The 17,155-nt window shown below is 47.5% G+C and overlaps 1 protein-coding gene across 1 annotated transcript in view; it reads left to right on the forward strand.

The window, feature by feature from the left end:
* Window positions 1-17,155, forward strand: part of LOC145361196 (netrin receptor UNC5D-like) — a 473,587-nt gene that overhangs the window by 429,241 nt on the left and 27,191 nt on the right. The window contains exon 12 of the mRNA XM_080216836.1: window positions 13,935-14,103. Within this exon, the coding sequence (XP_080072962.1) occupies window positions 13,935-14,103 (169 nt within the window). The remainder of the gene's footprint in view (window positions 1-13,934; window positions 14,104-17,155) is intronic.

Consider the following 17,155-nt stretch of genomic DNA (forward strand, 5'->3'; position numbering starts at 1 on the left):
AATGCTGAATGGCCATTGCAAACTTCCTGTTTAATGAATTAAATTCCCTTTCCCAGCGATAAATAGTTCTTCATTCCTTTACGGAATGTGACGAGGCCAGTAATTGTCGCCCATCCCAGATTCCCTGCAAGAGGTTGGTGCAGAAACCACCACTTTGGATACAACTGAGTGACCTTCTCGACCATTTCAGAGGGCATCTAAGAGTCAACCACATTGCCATGGGTAATGGGGTGACGTTTCGGCTGGCCTAGGTAAAAACGGCAGCCAGGATTTCCCAGAATGCTTTCTGGTGGCAGAGGCAACTCATCATTGGCCAGAGGAATCTTCACTCCTTCCAGTGTCAATGGTGTCTTGTGTGGCTCATTCGTCCTGCCACCAGAGAACCTGCTTCACTGGGCAGTCAAATTGGGAATGTATTCCAAGCTCTGGAGTGATGATCATGTAAGACACAAAGCAAGCTCTTCCTTTTCACTGCCTTCTGCTTTGAATTTGCACAATTTCCTTCATTGTGCACACACATCTACAAGCATTTAGAATAATAGTTGAAACATAGAAGCATAGAACAGGTCCTTCGGCCCTCGATGTTGTGCTGAAGTATGTCCAAACCCAAGATCAAGCTGTCCCACTCCCTATCATTCTGGCGTGCTCCATGTGCCTATCCATAACCACTTGAAAGTTCCTAAAGTGTCCAACTCCACTATCACAGCAGGCAGTGCATTCCACACCCCAACCACTCTCCAACCAAAGAATCTACCTCGGACATCCCTCCTATATCTCCCACCATGAACCTTATAGTTATGCCCCCTAGTAACAGCTACATCCACCTGAGGAAATAGTCATCCACTCTATCTATCCCCCTCATCATCTTATAAACCTCTATTAAGTTGCCTCTCATCCTCCTCTGCTCTAAAGAGAAAAGCCCCAGCTCCCCCAAAGCCCCAGCTCCCTCAACCTTATGAGATTGTCATTCATGAAAGAAGAAGCATTTATATAGTGACCTCAACTTATTTGGGAAGAGTTGAAGAACATAACCCAGTGAACATATGTTTGCTGAATTCCCCCAAGACCCAATCGTGATCAATCACTTGGATACAGTTTTTTTTTAATTGTTTCATGCCATCTGCTCTCCATTCTGCACTGACCTGTTACCCAGCAAGAAGGGCCAGATCCCACTGACAATCCAACAATCCTGAACAATGCATTCGTTTGTTGCAAAGATGATAAGGAGGCAGGCCATTTGGCCCATCAACCCTGCTCGGCCATTCAATAAGATCATGCCTGTTGCTGTATTGAAACACCATTCTCCAGTGCTCCCCCATACCCCTTGATGCATTTCGAGAGCATCTATTTCCTTCTCAAATATCCCTCGTGATTTGGCCTCCACAGTCCTCTGTGGCACAGAATTCCACAGGATCATCACCCTCGGAGTAAAGATGTTTCTCCTCATCTCAGTCCTAAGTGACCGACCCCATATCCTGAGACTGTGACCTCTTGTTTTAAACCCCTCCAGCCATAGAAAACTACATCCATTGGATAAAAGCAGATTACTGTGGATGCTGGAATCAGAAACCAAAAGAGAAAACACTGGAAAATCTCAGCAGGTCTGGCAGCATCTGTGAGGAGCGACAAGAGGTGACGTTTTGAGTCCAGATGACCCTTTGTCAAAGCTCTTTGACAGAGTTTTGACAAAGGGCCATTTGGACTCTTCCTTGCCTCATTTCCCCAATTGGTCACCCAAAGGGCATTGGATCAAAAGCCCCGATTTTGATTTATGTGAGAGGTCCATATTCAGGGGGCATAAGAGGTTTGAGGTTTTAGAGCGGAATTGATTCATGTGGAGGGTGGTGGGGATCTGGAACTATGGGTGGTGGAGGCAGAAACACTCATAACATTTATCAAGTATTTGGATTTGTCCCTGAAGTGCCTTAACCTTCAAGGCTGTGGAGCAAGAGGCCGAGGGTGGGATGAGGCTGGCACTTGGCAAGTGCAAGCACATGAAGGGCCGAATGATCTCATTTTGCTCTGCAAGTTTCAAGGATTCTTTGATTTCTGTGCCCCATTTCCCTGAACGTACTGCCATCAGTTTGTACCTCTAGAAGTTTTTGGATCCAAAATCATAGAGTCAAAGGTGGCGATTCTCCCAAAATTGCTGAATTGGTGGGAAAATTGTTTGAGATCCCAACTGTTTTGTTAGCTCAACTTCTCACCTGAATCTCCGCACGCTGTGCACTGCAGTCGTGAATCTCATTAAAAATCCAGGGGGGTACGGGGGGGGGCCTATTCGTGCCGGAGTCTGACAGTTCTGCAACTCTGAGCATGCGCAGTGATCCTGATCTGTCAGCCTCCCTGTTTGCTGGCTGGTCCGGGACGCCCCCCCCCCCCCCCCAGTGCAGCCCCTCCAGATCCTCCCCACAGCCCGATCACAGCCCCCCACAACAATTCCCGGGCCAGCCCTGACGCTGCATCTGCAACCACACACCCCCCCCCCCCCCGCCAGCCCTGGAGTACTCCGATGTCCAGCTCACTCCCCCACCCCAGCATTGGCGATCCCCTCGCTCCCTCATCTCTCCAGCCCACCCCAGAGTCAGACCCTCCTGCCCACCACCCCCCCGCCCCCCCCCGCCCCCCCCACCCCCCCGCTCACGCTCCCTCCCACCCCGGGAGGCAGAGCCTCCGGCAGACCAACCCCCCACCCTGGAGCACTGTGATGTCCAGCTCACCACCCCTCTACCCCCCTCCCCTCCACCCCCAGCATTGGCGATCCCCTCACTCCCTCACCCCCTGGCAGACCCCCCCCCCCCCTCCACTGACCCCTCCTGCCCATCCCTGGGTCAGACCGCCCCCCCAACCCCCACCCCCGGAGGCAGCCTCACCCCACCTGCTGCCCTGGCAGACCACCCCACTTCCCCCCACCCCACCCCACCCCGCCTGCCCCAATCGCTGCCCTCCATCCCAGACCGATCCTGTCTGCAGAGTGGCAGCGGGGGCCTTCACCCCCCCCCCCCCCCCCCCCCCCCCCCCCCACTGATCACCCCGTAGGCCCGGCCCACAGTAGGCCCCTTGGGGGCACCTAGGCACTGCCCGATGCCCAGTGGGCAATGCCAAACTGCCCCCTGAGCAAGGGCACTTTGCCCCTTGGGCAGTGCCAGGGGGCACGGGCTGACACTGCCATGGTGCCGGTGCTGAAGGGGCATCACCCCATTGCCCCGACCCTTCACCCCAGTGGGGTCTCCTGCCCGTTCTTTGGACGTGGGGAGCTACTCTAAACTCCGCCGGAGTGAAGTAGTCCTGGTGGGGTGGGAGATTCAGTCGGTGCTGGAGTGTGGCTTCTTGCGAGCTGCCCCCAGCATACCCTGTATCTCTAATTTTTTTTACCCCTTTACAATGCTGCGAATTGTATATTTTGTCTGCATAGCGTGCAAGAAACAATACTTTTCCCTGTAGACTAATACATGTGACAATCATAAATCAAATCAAAAAAAAACTCACTGGGCATCTATTGTGTTTTAAAAGAACTGAAATCCACATGTACAGGTGCCATGAGACTTTTGAATGGACCTATTATATATTAAGCTGATCTTTCTCTTCACCCTCTCTGTTGCTGTAACACTATATTCTGCACCCTCTCCTTTCCTTCTCCCCTATGTGCTCTATGAACAGTATGCTTTGTCTCTGTAGCACGCAATAAACAATACTTTTCACTGTCTCATTATGCATGTGACAATAATAAATCAAATGAAAACTTCAGGGGACACCCATTCTTGTTCATTTTGGCCCTGTGTACTCCTGAGACTGAGCAAAGTGTACAAAACCCTTCAGCGTGCATGGACTCAGTGGGAGAGCTCTCTTTCTGGCTGTTGGAGAGTAGCAAGAAATTCCTTTCAGCCAGGTTAGCCTGAATGATTTTTTTTTCCCAAAAACAATTGTTGGGAAGATTAAACATGAGTGAAAAACAAAGGTTCAAAACTGGGCTTGATAGCTTGAGGGCATGGTGGTAGTTTTATAGCACCATCAAATATTTCTGTGCTCCAGCTCAATACCATACCTCCAGATAGATGGTTCTTCTGGCTGTGCTAATTTGTATTTCTGTTCGTGGGAAATTAGTCACAGCTGCCACAGGGGTACAAGTTTGCTATTATTTTCCCCCTCCACGAACAGGGAAATTTCATGCACTTTGCATTGCAAGAGCATCACTCTGCCTTGTTCTAAGTAACAACCTCTCCTGGGTTTTGACCATGGTGTGATGTGTTCTGCTTTGTAGACAGATGGTCCTGCTCCAGGCCATATCCTTGGATTTGAGACATAATCAGAAATAAACTCTTCATTACATGTCATGGGAGAACTTGATCAATGCGTTTTCTAAAGTTAAAATAAAAATCAACACTCTTTGCCTCATTGTGTGGTATGCACATTCCAATCTAGCTCAACTGGAAGAAAATGTGGCACAGACAATGCGATCTTTGCTGCAGATTATCCTTTAATCTTAACTTTGTCTTTTCATTCTAATCACAAGTGACCATTTTGAGGCCTTGAGGACTATGTATAACACTTAAATCATCAGGAGTATTGTGGAGATGCCGGTGTTGGACTAGGGTGGGTACAGTCAGTAGTCTCACAACACCAGGTTGAAGTCCAACAGGTTTATTTGGTGGCACGAGCTTTCGGAGTGCCGCCCCTTCACCAGGTGAGTCAATTTGCCACTCATCTGATGAAGGAGCGGCGCTCCGAGAGCTTGTGATATCAAATAGACCTGTTAGACTTTAACCTGGTGTTGTGAGACTTCTTCCTGCGCCCATCAGGGGGTGGCACAGTGGTTGGCACAGCACCAGGGACCCGGGTTCAATTCCTGGCCTTGGGTCACTGTCTATGTGGAGTTTGCACATTCTCCCCGTGCCTGCATGGGTTTCCTCCGGATGCTCTGGTTTCGTCCCACACTCCAAAGGTGTGCAGATTGGGTTCATTGGCTGTGATAAATTGACCCGAGTATCAGGCTGATTAGCAGGGTAAATATGTGGAGTTACAGGAATAGGGCCTGGGTGGGATTGTGGTCAGTGCAGACTCGATGGGTCGAATGGCCTCCTTCTGTAATGTCGGGATTCTAGGATCCAAAACTACTCATAGTGTTGAGATTCAGGGATGACAGCAGGTTAACTCGCAAGGTTCGTGAAATTCAAACAGGATCAGCTGGTGACAAAAGGCAAATTTTTTTTTATTCATTTGTGGGACTGGGTGTTGCTGGCTGGGCCAACATTTTTTACCCATCCCTCGTTGCCCTTGGAGGGGAGTTGAGAGACAAGCACATTGATATAGTTCTGGAGTCACATGTAGGTCAGACCAGGTGAGGATGGCAGATTTCCGCCCCTGAAGAACATGAGTGAACCAGATGGGTTTTTCCTGAGAATGGACAATGGTTTCATGGTCATCAGCAAATTCTTAATTCCAGATATTTTTATTGAATTCAAATTCACCATCTGCTGTGGCAGGATTCGAACCCATTAGCTGAGTTTCTAGTCTAGAGCAAGTATCACGAGGCCATTGCCTCACCTCAAGCATTGTGAGCCAGACTGACAGCAGGAACTCACAGTTACATGCGTCATCATTTTGGGTACCCTGGTTCAGCTTTGCTCAATGGATATCTCTTTCTGAATCAGAAGTTTGTGGCTTCAAACTCCACTCCATTCAAGAACAAAAAGCACTTACCCAAAACTGATGTTCAGCATCAGACCAAGGATGTGCTATATTGCTGGAGCTGGCACTCTTCAGCTGAGACATTTAGCCAAATATCCAGTTCAGATGAATCAAGAATGAAAGAACGGTAGAGAGCTAGAGTCCCAGCCAACATTCATAGAGTCAGCATGGAAACAGGCCCTTCGGCCCAACTTGTCCATGCTGCCCTTTTTTTAAACTCCTAAGCTAGTCCCAATTGCCCGCATTTGGGCCATATCCCTCTATCCCCATCTTACTCATGCAACTAACTAAATGCTTTTAAAAGACAAAATTGTACCACCTTCTACTACTACTTTTGGCAGCTTGTTCCAGACACTCACCACCCTCTGTGTGGAAAAAATTGCTCCTCTGAACCTGTTTGTATCTCTCCCCTCTCACCTTAAACCTATACTGTCTAATTTTAGACTCCCCTCCCTTTGGAAAAAGATATTGACTATCTAGCTAATCTGTGCCCCTTGTTACTTTATAGACGTCGGTAAGGTCACTCCTTAGCCTTCCAATGCTCCAAAGATAAAAGTGCCTATTCAGTCTCTCTTTGTAACTCAATCCATCAAGTCCCGGTAGCATTCTAGTAAATCTTTTCTGCACTCCTTCTAGTTTAATAATATCCTTTCTCTAATACGGTGACCAGAATTAAGCACAGTATTCCAAGTGTGGCCTTATCAATGTCTTGTACAATTTCAACAAGACATCCCAACTCCTGTATTCAAGTTCAACGTTCCTCCAGATATAAACAAATCAATCAGTTGACTGTCTTATTGTCGTTTGCGGAATCTTGGACTGCGCAATTGTTTACCTTGTTGCTGGAGCAGACGAGTGAAGGAGCAGAGAGAGAGCTAAGATTTTACCTGTTAAAAACCTGTTTAAAATAAGTTTAAAGCACTTTGTTCTTTGTAGAACTGTTTAAAGCATTTATTTATTGTATTTACTGCTTTAAGAATTCTGAGGGAGTGGTTAGCAGGCAGTTGTGGGCCATCAGCTTTAAATATCAACTGACCACACGGTGAAGCCTTCCATTGTTTGCTGGAGCAGACGAGTGAAGGAGCAGAGAGAGAGCTAAGATTTTACCTGTTAAAAACCTGTTTAAAATAAGTTTAAAGCACTTTGTTCTTTGTAGAACTGTTTAAAGCATTTATTTATTGTATTTACTGCTTTAAGAATTCTGAGGGAGTGGTTAGCAGGCAGTTGTGGGACATCAGCTTTAAATCAGCGCCAGGTTTAAAAGGAAGCCTGGTGTAGGAAGCGGGCAGCGTCTGAGCGGGCAGCGGAGTGAGTGGGAAGCAGAGTGAGCTACTAGGGCTTAATATCAAAAAGGGCTGGAAGGAAAAAAGGCCAGGTGAGTTCGTTTGAAAAACAAAAAAAAACAAAAAAAAAAATTATTTTTCAAAACTACTACAGTGAATAATGGAGGGGCATGTGATGTGTGGTTTCTGTATGATGCGGGAACTGGTGGACCCCAGGGTTCATCCCAGTGACCATGTCTGCAGTAAGTGCAGGTTGCTGGAGGAGCTCCAGCTCAGGGTAAATGAGCTGGCCTCTGAGCTACAGACACTGAGGCTCATCAGGGGGAGAGAGGGAGCCATTGTCAGTGGGGTGCAAGTGACATCCACCCCCCCTAGACTGGCTAACTCTAAGGGTCAGGGACAAGAGGGGGCTGCTGGGAGGAGGAAGGGGGGTGAGGAGCGGAGGCCTCAGCCTCTTAATCTGCATAACAGGTTTGAGGTTCTTGCTTCCAGGCTGGATGAGAACGAGGCAGGTGAGGTTGGTGAGCAAACTGCACACGGTACAGTGCTGCAGCAGGACATAGGCAAAGAGAAGGGGAAAAGGAACGTAGTAGTGATTGGGGATAGTGGGGTGAAGGGTATTGACACTGTCCTTTGTCACAATGACAAAGTGCACAGAAGGGTGTGTTGTCTGCCTGGTGCTCGGGTCCAGGATGTCGCAGCTGGGCTGCACAGGAACCTGGAGTGGGAGGGTGAGAATCCGGTCGTTGTGGTTCATGTGGGTGCCGGCGACGTAAGCAAAATGCAGACTGAGGATCTGGGGAGGGAGTATGAGAAGCTGGGAATGGAATTAAAAAGTAGAACCGACAAGGTGGTCATCTCTGGGCTACTGCCTGAACCGTGTGCAGATGGGCGTAGGGTTGACAGGATTAAGGAAGTGAATGGGTGGCTCAGGGATTGGTGTGGGAGGAATGGGTTTGAATTTATGGGGCATTGGCACCAGTATTGGGGTAGGTGGGACCTGTTCGGGCGGGATGGGGTTGGTCTGAACCGTGCTGGGACCAGAGTGCTGGCGAATCGAGTAAAGAGGACTGTAGACAGGGCTTTAAACTAATTAGGGGGGGGGAGGGTGCGAGGGTAGGTGATGGTACGAGGTCTAAAGTTAAGGAGAGTGTACATGTAAGGGAAGAGACCGAGGATGTCCCAATAATAGAGGGAGTAGGGGGCGTGAGTATAGTTGGTGGCGTTGTGGCAAATAGGGTCCAGGTGAAGGCTGGGATGAAAGCACTTTATCTGAATGCACGAAGCATTCGGAATAAAGTGGATGAGCTGATGGCGCAGATCGACACAAATGGATACGATCTGGTGGCCATTACAGAGACGTGGCTGCAGGGTGACAGGGACTGGGAGCTGAATGTACAGGGCTATCAAGTGTTTAGGAAGGATAGGCAGGAGGGAAAAGGGGGGGGCGTAGCTCTGCTGATTAAGGATAGCATCACGGTGGTAGCAAGGGATGATATTGGAGCCAAGGAGCAGAGGGTGGAATCGTTGTGGGTGGAGATTCGGAACAGCAAAGGGAGGAAGACGCTGGTGGGTGTCGTCTATAGGCCCCCGAATAATGATCTGGAGATGGGGCGGGCTGTTAACGCGCAAATAAGTGCGGCGTGCAGGAATGGGACGGCCGTAGTTATGGGGGATTTCAATCTGCATATTGATTGGTCGACCCATGTTGGACGTGGGGGGCTCGAGGAAGAGTTCTTGGAATGCTGCCGGGATAGTTTCCTCGAACAGTGTGTGTTGGAGCCGACGAGGGAGCGAGCTATCTTGGATCTGGTGCTATGTAATGAGGCGGGTAGAATTAGGGACCTTGTGGTGAAGGATCCTCTTGGGGAGAGTGATCATTGTATGGTGGAGTTTCTGGTGCAGATGGAGGAGGAGAAAGTGGGTTCCCGGACACGCGTCCTTTGTTTGAATAGAGGGGAGTACGGTAGGATGAGAGAAGAATTGGCGAATGTGGACTGGGGGAGCGCGTTGGAGGGAGGGTCTGTTGAGGAGCAGTGGAGGATCTTTAAGGAGATCTTTCTTGGTGCTCAGCGGAAATTTATTCCGATGGTCAAAAAGGATAGTAGGAGGAGAGGTAATAAGCCGTGGATAACGAAGGAGGTGAAGGAAAGTGTTAAACTAAAAGCAGAGGAATTTAGAGTAGCTAAGAGTAGTGGGCGAGAAGAGGATTGGGAGAGGTTTAAATGTCAACAAAGATTGACAAAGAAGTTGATAAAGAAGGGTAGGAGAAACTATGAAGCTGGGCTAGCGCTTAATATAAAAAAGGATAGCAAGAGTTTTTATAAATATATAAAAAGGAAGAGGCTGGCTAAGGTGAATGTTGGTCCTTTAGAGGATGAGAAAGGGGACCTAGTGGTAGGGGATGGGGATATGGCTAAGGTATTGAATAACTTTTTTGTTTCTGTCTTCACGGAGGAGGACATGAATAATTTGCCGGGTGTTAGCGATGGAAAGGTGGTAGGACTGGAGGGTCTTAATGACATTACTGTTACTAGAGAGGTGGTGCTCGACAGACTGGAGGGGCTGATTGTGGACAAGTCCCCAGGACTGGATGGAATGCATCCAAGGGTTCTGAAAGAAATGGCGGAGGTGATAGTGGATGCCTTGGTGGTTATTTTCCAAACGTCGCTGGATTCCGGGGAAGTGCCGGATGATTGGAAAACGGCTAATGTTACGCCGTTGTTTAAGAAGGGTGCCAGGCAAAAGGCGGGGAATTATAGGCCGGTTAGTTTAACGTCTGTGGTAGATAAAATGTTAGAATCTGTCATTAAGGAGGAAATTGCGAGGCATCTTGAAGGGAATTGCTTGATAGAGCAGACGCAGCACGGTTTCATTAAAGGGAAGTCGTGTCTGACAAATTTACTGGAGTTCTATGAGGATGTGTCTAGGGCGGTGGATAGAGGAGAGCCGGTGGATGTGGTCTTTCTAGATTTTCAGAAGGCGTTTGACAAAGTGCCTCACAAGAGGTTATTGCAGAAGGTCGAGGGACATGGAGTTGGGGGTAGGGTGTTAGCGTGGATAGAGGATTGGTTGTCAAATAGGAGGCAGAGAGTGGGGGTGAACGGGTGCTATTCGGATTGGCGGATGGTGACTAGTGGAGTGCCCCAGGGGTCGGTGCTGGGGCCTCAGCTTTTTACCATTTATATAGATGATCTGGAGGAGGGAACCGAGTGCAGGGTGTCGAAATTTGCTGATGACACCAAGATTGGGGGAACGGCAAATTTTGCGGAGGGTGTGGAGAGTCTGCAGAAGGATCTAGATAGGCTGGGCGAATGGGCCAGGAACTGGCAAATGGAATTTAATGTTGGCAAGTGTGAGGTGGTCCACTTTGGTAGGAAGAATGGTAGGAAGGACTATTACTTACGGGGCGAAAAACTGCAGCAGGCGACGGTGCAGAGGGACCTCGGGGTCCTTGTGCATGAGTCGCAAAAACCCAGCTTGCAGGTGCAGCAGGTGGTCAGGAAGGCAAATGGGATGCTGGCCTTCATAGCGAGGGGGATTGAATATAAAAGTAGGGAGGTCTTGCTGCGGCTGTATAGGGCATTGGTGAGGCCGCAGCTGGAGTACTGCGTTCAGTTTTGGGCGCCGCACCTGCGCAAAGATATTTTGGCCTTGGAGGGAGTGCAGAGGAGGTTTACTAGGCTGATACCAGAGTTGAGGGGGTTGAGCTATGAGGAGAGGCTGAATAAACTGGGCTTGTACTCGTTAGAGTTTAGAAGAATGAGGGGAGATCTCATTGAGACGTATAAGATGATGAATGGGATGGATAGGATAGAGGTGGAAAGACTCTTCCCGCTCAAAAAAGACAGTAGGACTAGGGGGCACAGCCTCAAGATGAAAGGGGGGAGGTTTAGAACGGAGTTGAGGAGGAACTTCTTCACTCAAAGGGTGGTGAATCTCTGGAATTCTCTGCCCGTTGAAGTGGTGGAAGCTGCCTCGCTAAATATTTTTAAGACGCGGGTTGATGGGTTTTTGATAAGAGAGGGGATTAAGGGTTATGGGGAGAGGGCGGGAAAGTGGAACTGAACAGTGACAGATCAGCCATGATCTTATTGATTGGCGGGGCAGGCTCGAAGGGCTGGATGGCCTACTCCTGCTCCTATTTCTTATGTTCTTATAACAGGAACTGGACTCTGAAATAATTGATGACTGAAGTGCTGCACAAGGTCCTGCAAACATTCCTGAATATTTTGGTACCATCTTGTTTTTCCATGTAATATTTATTCCAAGGCATACATTTTCTGCTCCCACCAGCTGTAAGAATTGTCACGAATGAGACAGAAAATCTGGCAGCGCATTTCAAGAGGCTGGGGGGGGAGGGGTGGGGCAGGCAGAGGGAGAAACTGTAAAAATCCCACTCCGAGAGTGAGGTAGATATTTGGCAGAGAGTGCAATTAATGGGTTCAACAGGGGGTATCATTTTTTTCTAATTTTCAAATAATCTTGTGTCAAAATATCAATACTCAGCAACTCAACCCATTTGTATGGCCCTTATGAATTTCCCTGTGGGTCCAATTACTTCTGCATATCCAAAAGTCACAGATAGAATTACATCAGGACTACAATGACCATATCGCCACAGTACAATGCTAACATCATAGAAAAAAATAGAATGAAGAAATAAGTCTTCATGCTCTCTCTCTCTCCTCAGCACAGGTGGAACCAGTGGGTATGTCTGGAACTGGAGGGGTGATCTTACGAAAAAAATTGTAAATGCCAAACGAGGGTGAAAACGGGAGAGAATCACACTAGCATTTTGGACTAGATAAACATCAAATCTTACCTGACTCTGTCAAAAAAAATTGGGCCAGACTTGTTTCTTGCCAGCAGGGGAAGGGGATGGGGCCTGTCTTGCCGGAAAACCAGCAGACTGCAGCAAAGGTTACCATTGCACACAGGCAGAACACAGAGATCTGAGAGTGACTGCCTCCCCCAGCTACTGCTGGCCTTTATGGCCAAAAGCACCCCCCCACAGCTTCCATGGGGCTCAACAGACGAAACCCCCTTCCACCCCCCGATCGCCGGTCGCACAGAGTCAGCAGTTCCCCTCCAACCCCCGATCGATGTTGCAGCGCAGCAGCAGTGATTGCCCCCACGCACCCCCAATTAGTCAAACCCCCCCAATCTGACCCTGCACCCCCTCCCCCCACCAGTTAACTCCACACAACCAAGCCTCACCCCCTTGGCACTGCCAGGGTACCAGGCTGGGAGTGTCTGGCTTGCACTGCCCAAGGGACAACCCCTCTGCCCCCCGACCTCCTGCAGGGGCCTCAGTGGCCTCCAGCAAGGCCGTCAAGTCTGGCCTCTGTCGATGTGGACCATATGTGATCCCTGGCCAGGGACAGCCTTCACTGGTGAGGCCAAAGAGGCAACGTGGGATATAACTATTACAATCAGCCTCCCTGATTGTTTTTTTTTAAGTCTCAATTAAGAAAGGAGAACATAAACTTTGGATTTATCACACCATTGAAACATCTCACATTACATTTGGAAATCAGTGCCTTTCATTGTTGCAAGCAATACAGGTATTTGGTTTATTCCATTCTGTGATCGGAAAGCGATGGAGCAGTGCTAATGATCATCTGTGTACCTTTCTGAAGGTCACTCATCTGAAGCATCTGTAAGTCACACTTGGAAAAGTTGACAATTATTTGTAAAGTTTGTATGGCACTAGCCCCTTCTGACAGGCTCAAACATCACAGGACAACACCACATCAAAAACCATTGATCAAGAAGTTTCTTCAAAGAAGATCAATTCTGACCTCTGGTGTAGCTATTTACAGCATGAGAGACTCGAGTCACGCGGATACTCACCTGAGACACAATCCAACCTTATGCATGATGGTGTATAATGTTTCTGTCACAATATAGCTTTCTCCAGCTTGAGCAACAGCTAGAATAGCATTTATTAAAATCAGATCGCTGGAGTTCATTAGCTACATGGTGGCAGAGTAGTTGGCACTGCAGCCTCACAGCATCAGGGACCCAGGCTTGATTCCTGGCTCGGGTCACTGTCTGTGTGGGGTTTGCATGTTCTCCCCGTGTCTGCGTGGGTTTCCTCCAAATGCTCCGGTTTCCTCCCACCGTCTGCGAGTTAAGTTGATTGGCCGGGCTAAATTACCCATTTGTCTCCAGGGAAATTAGCAGGGTAAATACATGGGGATACAGGAATAGGGTCTGGGTGGGATTGTTGTTGGTGCAGACTCGGTGGGCTGAATGGTCTCCTCCTGCACTGCAGGGATTTGTTTGTTCTTTGATTTCAGTTGCAGAGGAGATAGATCCAAAGTGTTTACGAGCTGAGGTCAGTCACACACAGCACCGGGAGTTAATAAGAGACTTTGCAGGGGCCCTCCATCAACCTTCGAGGGACTGCCCAACCAAATTTATAAGTCACAGCTCTCTTTTTCCTTCAACCCCTTTGACTTCTGTATAACGGAGTGAACTTTTCAGCCTCCTTCAGAGGCCTCCTATTGTCACCAGATTGGCTGCGACTGGAAGCATTTACTCAGTGACCTGTTGCCAGCTGCAGACAGTAATCGTGTTGTCCCAGGCTGGTAGCCAAAAGCCAAGAACGACAATTTTCTGTATGCCAAGTCCAAATATTTAACATGTTTATTAAACCTTCTTTTGTCGACGAGAAGGCATCTGCGTCAAATCATTAAGTGCCTCAGCTAAGACAGCAGTGAGAGGTTATTGTGCAGGCTTCTTAGCTGTTGGCACATTGTTATTGTGAACCAATATTAATCTGGTTTGATTGTTCTCCAGCTTGTGTGGACTGGTTGACTTTTAGCCAAACTAATAAACTCAGCTAATAATACGGCATAATTGTTCTCAGCTTGTGTGGACTGGTCGACTTTTAGCCAGGCTCTCGTGAATCAGCGCGTTAATCACTTCTTATTTTGTCTCTTTGCTCTTTTCAAGCCTGCAGCCCGAAGGAGCTGAGATCATCTTGAGTCCCGAGGTCACCTGTGGGCCGCCAGGTCTGACCTTGTCCAACCCCATTGCTCTGACTGTTCCTCACTGTGCAATGATGTGTTCAGAGCACTGGAGCATAAAGCTGAAGAGGCAGACGCTGACAGGGAAGTGGGAGGTAGGTCTGGAGTACCACACTTTTACACATTTACATTCATTCTGGATCCCCCCCCCGCAGCCCTGCTCCTGCAGTTACTGACACCAAATCTTTTTTTCCAAAAATCGTAAACAGAAAACACTGGAAAATCTCAGCAGTTCTGGCACCATTTGTGGAGAGAGAATAGAGGCAATGTTCCAAGTCTTTCAAAAATATCTTCCAAAACCTGTGATGAAACTTGCCGACAAGACATCACATCAGCGAGGTTTAAATATTCAGTTGGGGGGGGGGGAGTTATTTTGATTTTAATTTGATTTATTATCATCACATGCGTTAGTATACAGTGAAAAGTATTATTTCTTGCGCGCTGTACAAACAAAGCACACCATTCACAGAGGAGGAAAGGAGAGTGAGCAAAATTGGGGAAGTGATGGCCAAGCTGGTATTATTGCTAGACTATTAATCCAGAAACTCAGCTAATATCCTAGGGACCCGGCTTCGAATCCCGCCACGGTAGCTGGTGGAATTTGAATTCAATAAAAATATCTGGAATTAAGAATCTACTAATGACCATGAAACCATTGTCGATTGTCGGAAAAACCCATCTGGTTCACTGATGTCCTTTAGGGAAGGAAATCTGCAGTCCTTACCCAGTCTGGCCGACATGTGACTCCAGAGCCACAGCAATGTGGTTGACTGTCATCTTCCCTCAGGCAACAAGGGATGGACAATAAATGCTGGCCAACCAGCAATGCCCATGTCCCATGAATCAATTTTAAAAAATGTAGTGTTACAGTCATAGCTAAGGTATAGAGAAAGATCAACTTTGTGCAAAGGACAACAGCAGGGAAGAAGCTGTTCTTGAGTGGTTGGTACGTGACCTCAGACTTTTGGATCTTTTTTCCGACAGAAGAAGGTGGAAGAGACAATATGCAGGGTGTGTGGGATCCTTGATTATGCTGGCTGCTTTGCCGAGGCAGCAAGAAGTGTAGACAGAGTCAATGGATGGGAGGCTGGTTTATGTGATGGATTGGGCTTCATTCACGATGGTCTGTAGTTTCTTGTGGTCTTGGCCAGAGCAGGAGCCCATACCAAACTGTGATACAACCAGAAACAATGCTTCCTATGATGCATCTGTAAAAGTTGGTGAGAGTCGTAGCGGACATGCCAAATTTCCTGAGTCTTCTGAGAAAGTAGAGGCATTGGTGGGCTTTCTTAACTATAGCATTGTAAGAAGTCTCACAACACCAGGTTAAAGTCAGCCAGATTTATTTGATATCACGAGCTTCCAGAGCGCTGCTCCTTCATTGGGTGAGGTTGGAGCAGTGAAAGCTCATGATGCCAAATGAACTTGTTGGACTTTAACCTGGTGTTGTGAGACTTCTTACGGTGCCTACCCCAATCCAATGCCGGCATCTCCACATCTTAACTGTGGCACTGACATGGAGGGACCAGGACAGGTTGTTGGTAATCTGGACAGCTAAAAACTTAAAGCTCTTGACCATTTCTACTTGAATCATGTGGTCGGGATGGGTAAATGTGTTTGGATCCATTAAAATTAGGTCTTTGCCCTTTGTGGGTGTGAACCTCATGGTGAGGGGCTCAGGAAACGCAATCTCTCCAGAGATAAAAAATCAAACTCAGTTCAAAGCTTTGGAAAGGGCACAGAGGAGATTTATTGGATTGGAAACAGCAATGTGGGCCTTGTCTTGGTGGAGAGTCAAGAGAAGCAAGGATAAGAGGAAATTCAGTGGAGGTGTTTAAAATAGTGAGAGGTTTTGACAGCGGAAGTAAGGAGGCCTTCAGGATGTCGAAAGTGCTGTTTGAGAAAGGTCTAATCGTGAGCTTTACCCTGGCTTTTTGCTTCATGATACAGGCCATGGACATTTTAATGTTATACACCAGTTCAGATGGAGCAATGTTTTTCTGCATTTATTTCCATGTAGAATGCCCACTCAGTCCAGTCCAGTGTAACATTTGTATTGACAGGAAGATTGGGAACCAAAATACACAGACCTAAGATAATTGTTCACAGCTTTTGAGGAAATACAGGGAAATTACTTTATGTAGAGAGTTGTTACGATCTTGAATGGGTGACGAAACAGATTAAATAGTTACTTGCAACTGAGAAATAAGTATACTTCAAAGTGAGCAGTTTCCTTGGCTACAGGAAAAGAGCAGGGAAGCAGGACTAATTGGACTGCTCTTTCAAAGATTGGCCAAATGGCCTCCTTCAGTCTTGTCTTATTTGAGGTGCTGTGTAGAAAAAACCTTCCTGTAATATTCAGAGAAGATTGCACTGTCCTGTGGGTGAGATGTAAAGCTGATGTCCCACCAGAATTTCAGGTTGGCCGTTACAATGAACTGGGTACGTGTGCTGCATAGTAACAAACGCAATGAAACCTCGGTCCATTAGAGGGTCATTGTTTTTTTTTAACTGGTCGGCGCAACATCGTGGGCCGAAGGGCCTGTTCTGCGCTGTAATGTTCTATGTTCTATGTTCTATCTGAATCTAAATTAATGTTAAAAAAATTCCCTCTTACATGGCCTAGTTTGTCAACTAATGAGGCACAAAGCCAGGGCAAACCCCCTGAATTGACCTTTCTCAACCGTGACTCTCCCTGTTCTTTGGGCCCCAGGTCATGTATTTGCTGCCAAACATTTACTAAAATGAGAATCCCAAGCTAGCTGTGATGTTCAGGTTCCATGTTTTAATGCGTAGATTGCAGAATTGGTTTCTCTCACAATGCTGTGTTTTCTCTGCTGAAGTATTTTGCCCACGAAACACCAAACTATATTCAGCATAGATAATTTCTTCAGCCAATTAACGAACAAATACCTCTTATTACTGTGTTTTTTTTTCCCAATCTGCATTAATTGGCTTTCCAATTTTGTCGTGATCGTGTTCGGCTGTTCTGTGTTAGAAAATAGCAATCATCAAAGCCTCATTAATAGCAGTGCAGACAGCTTTTTAACACCTGGGATGCGAGGTGTAGTGCGTGCAGTCAAATCACTACTCAACAATTTGTCAAAGTCTTCCCCTTTCCCTGCTCACTGCTTCATTTAAAAATAA

The sequence above is a fragment of the Carcharhinus amblyrhynchos genome, chromosome 34 (assembly GCF_965287045.1).
Source record: "Carcharhinus amblyrhynchos chromosome 34, sCarAmb.v2.hapA, whole genome shotgun sequence".
Classification (NCBI taxonomy): domain Eukaryota; kingdom Metazoa; phylum Chordata; class Chondrichthyes; order Carcharhiniformes; family Carcharhinidae; genus Carcharhinus; species Carcharhinus amblyrhynchos.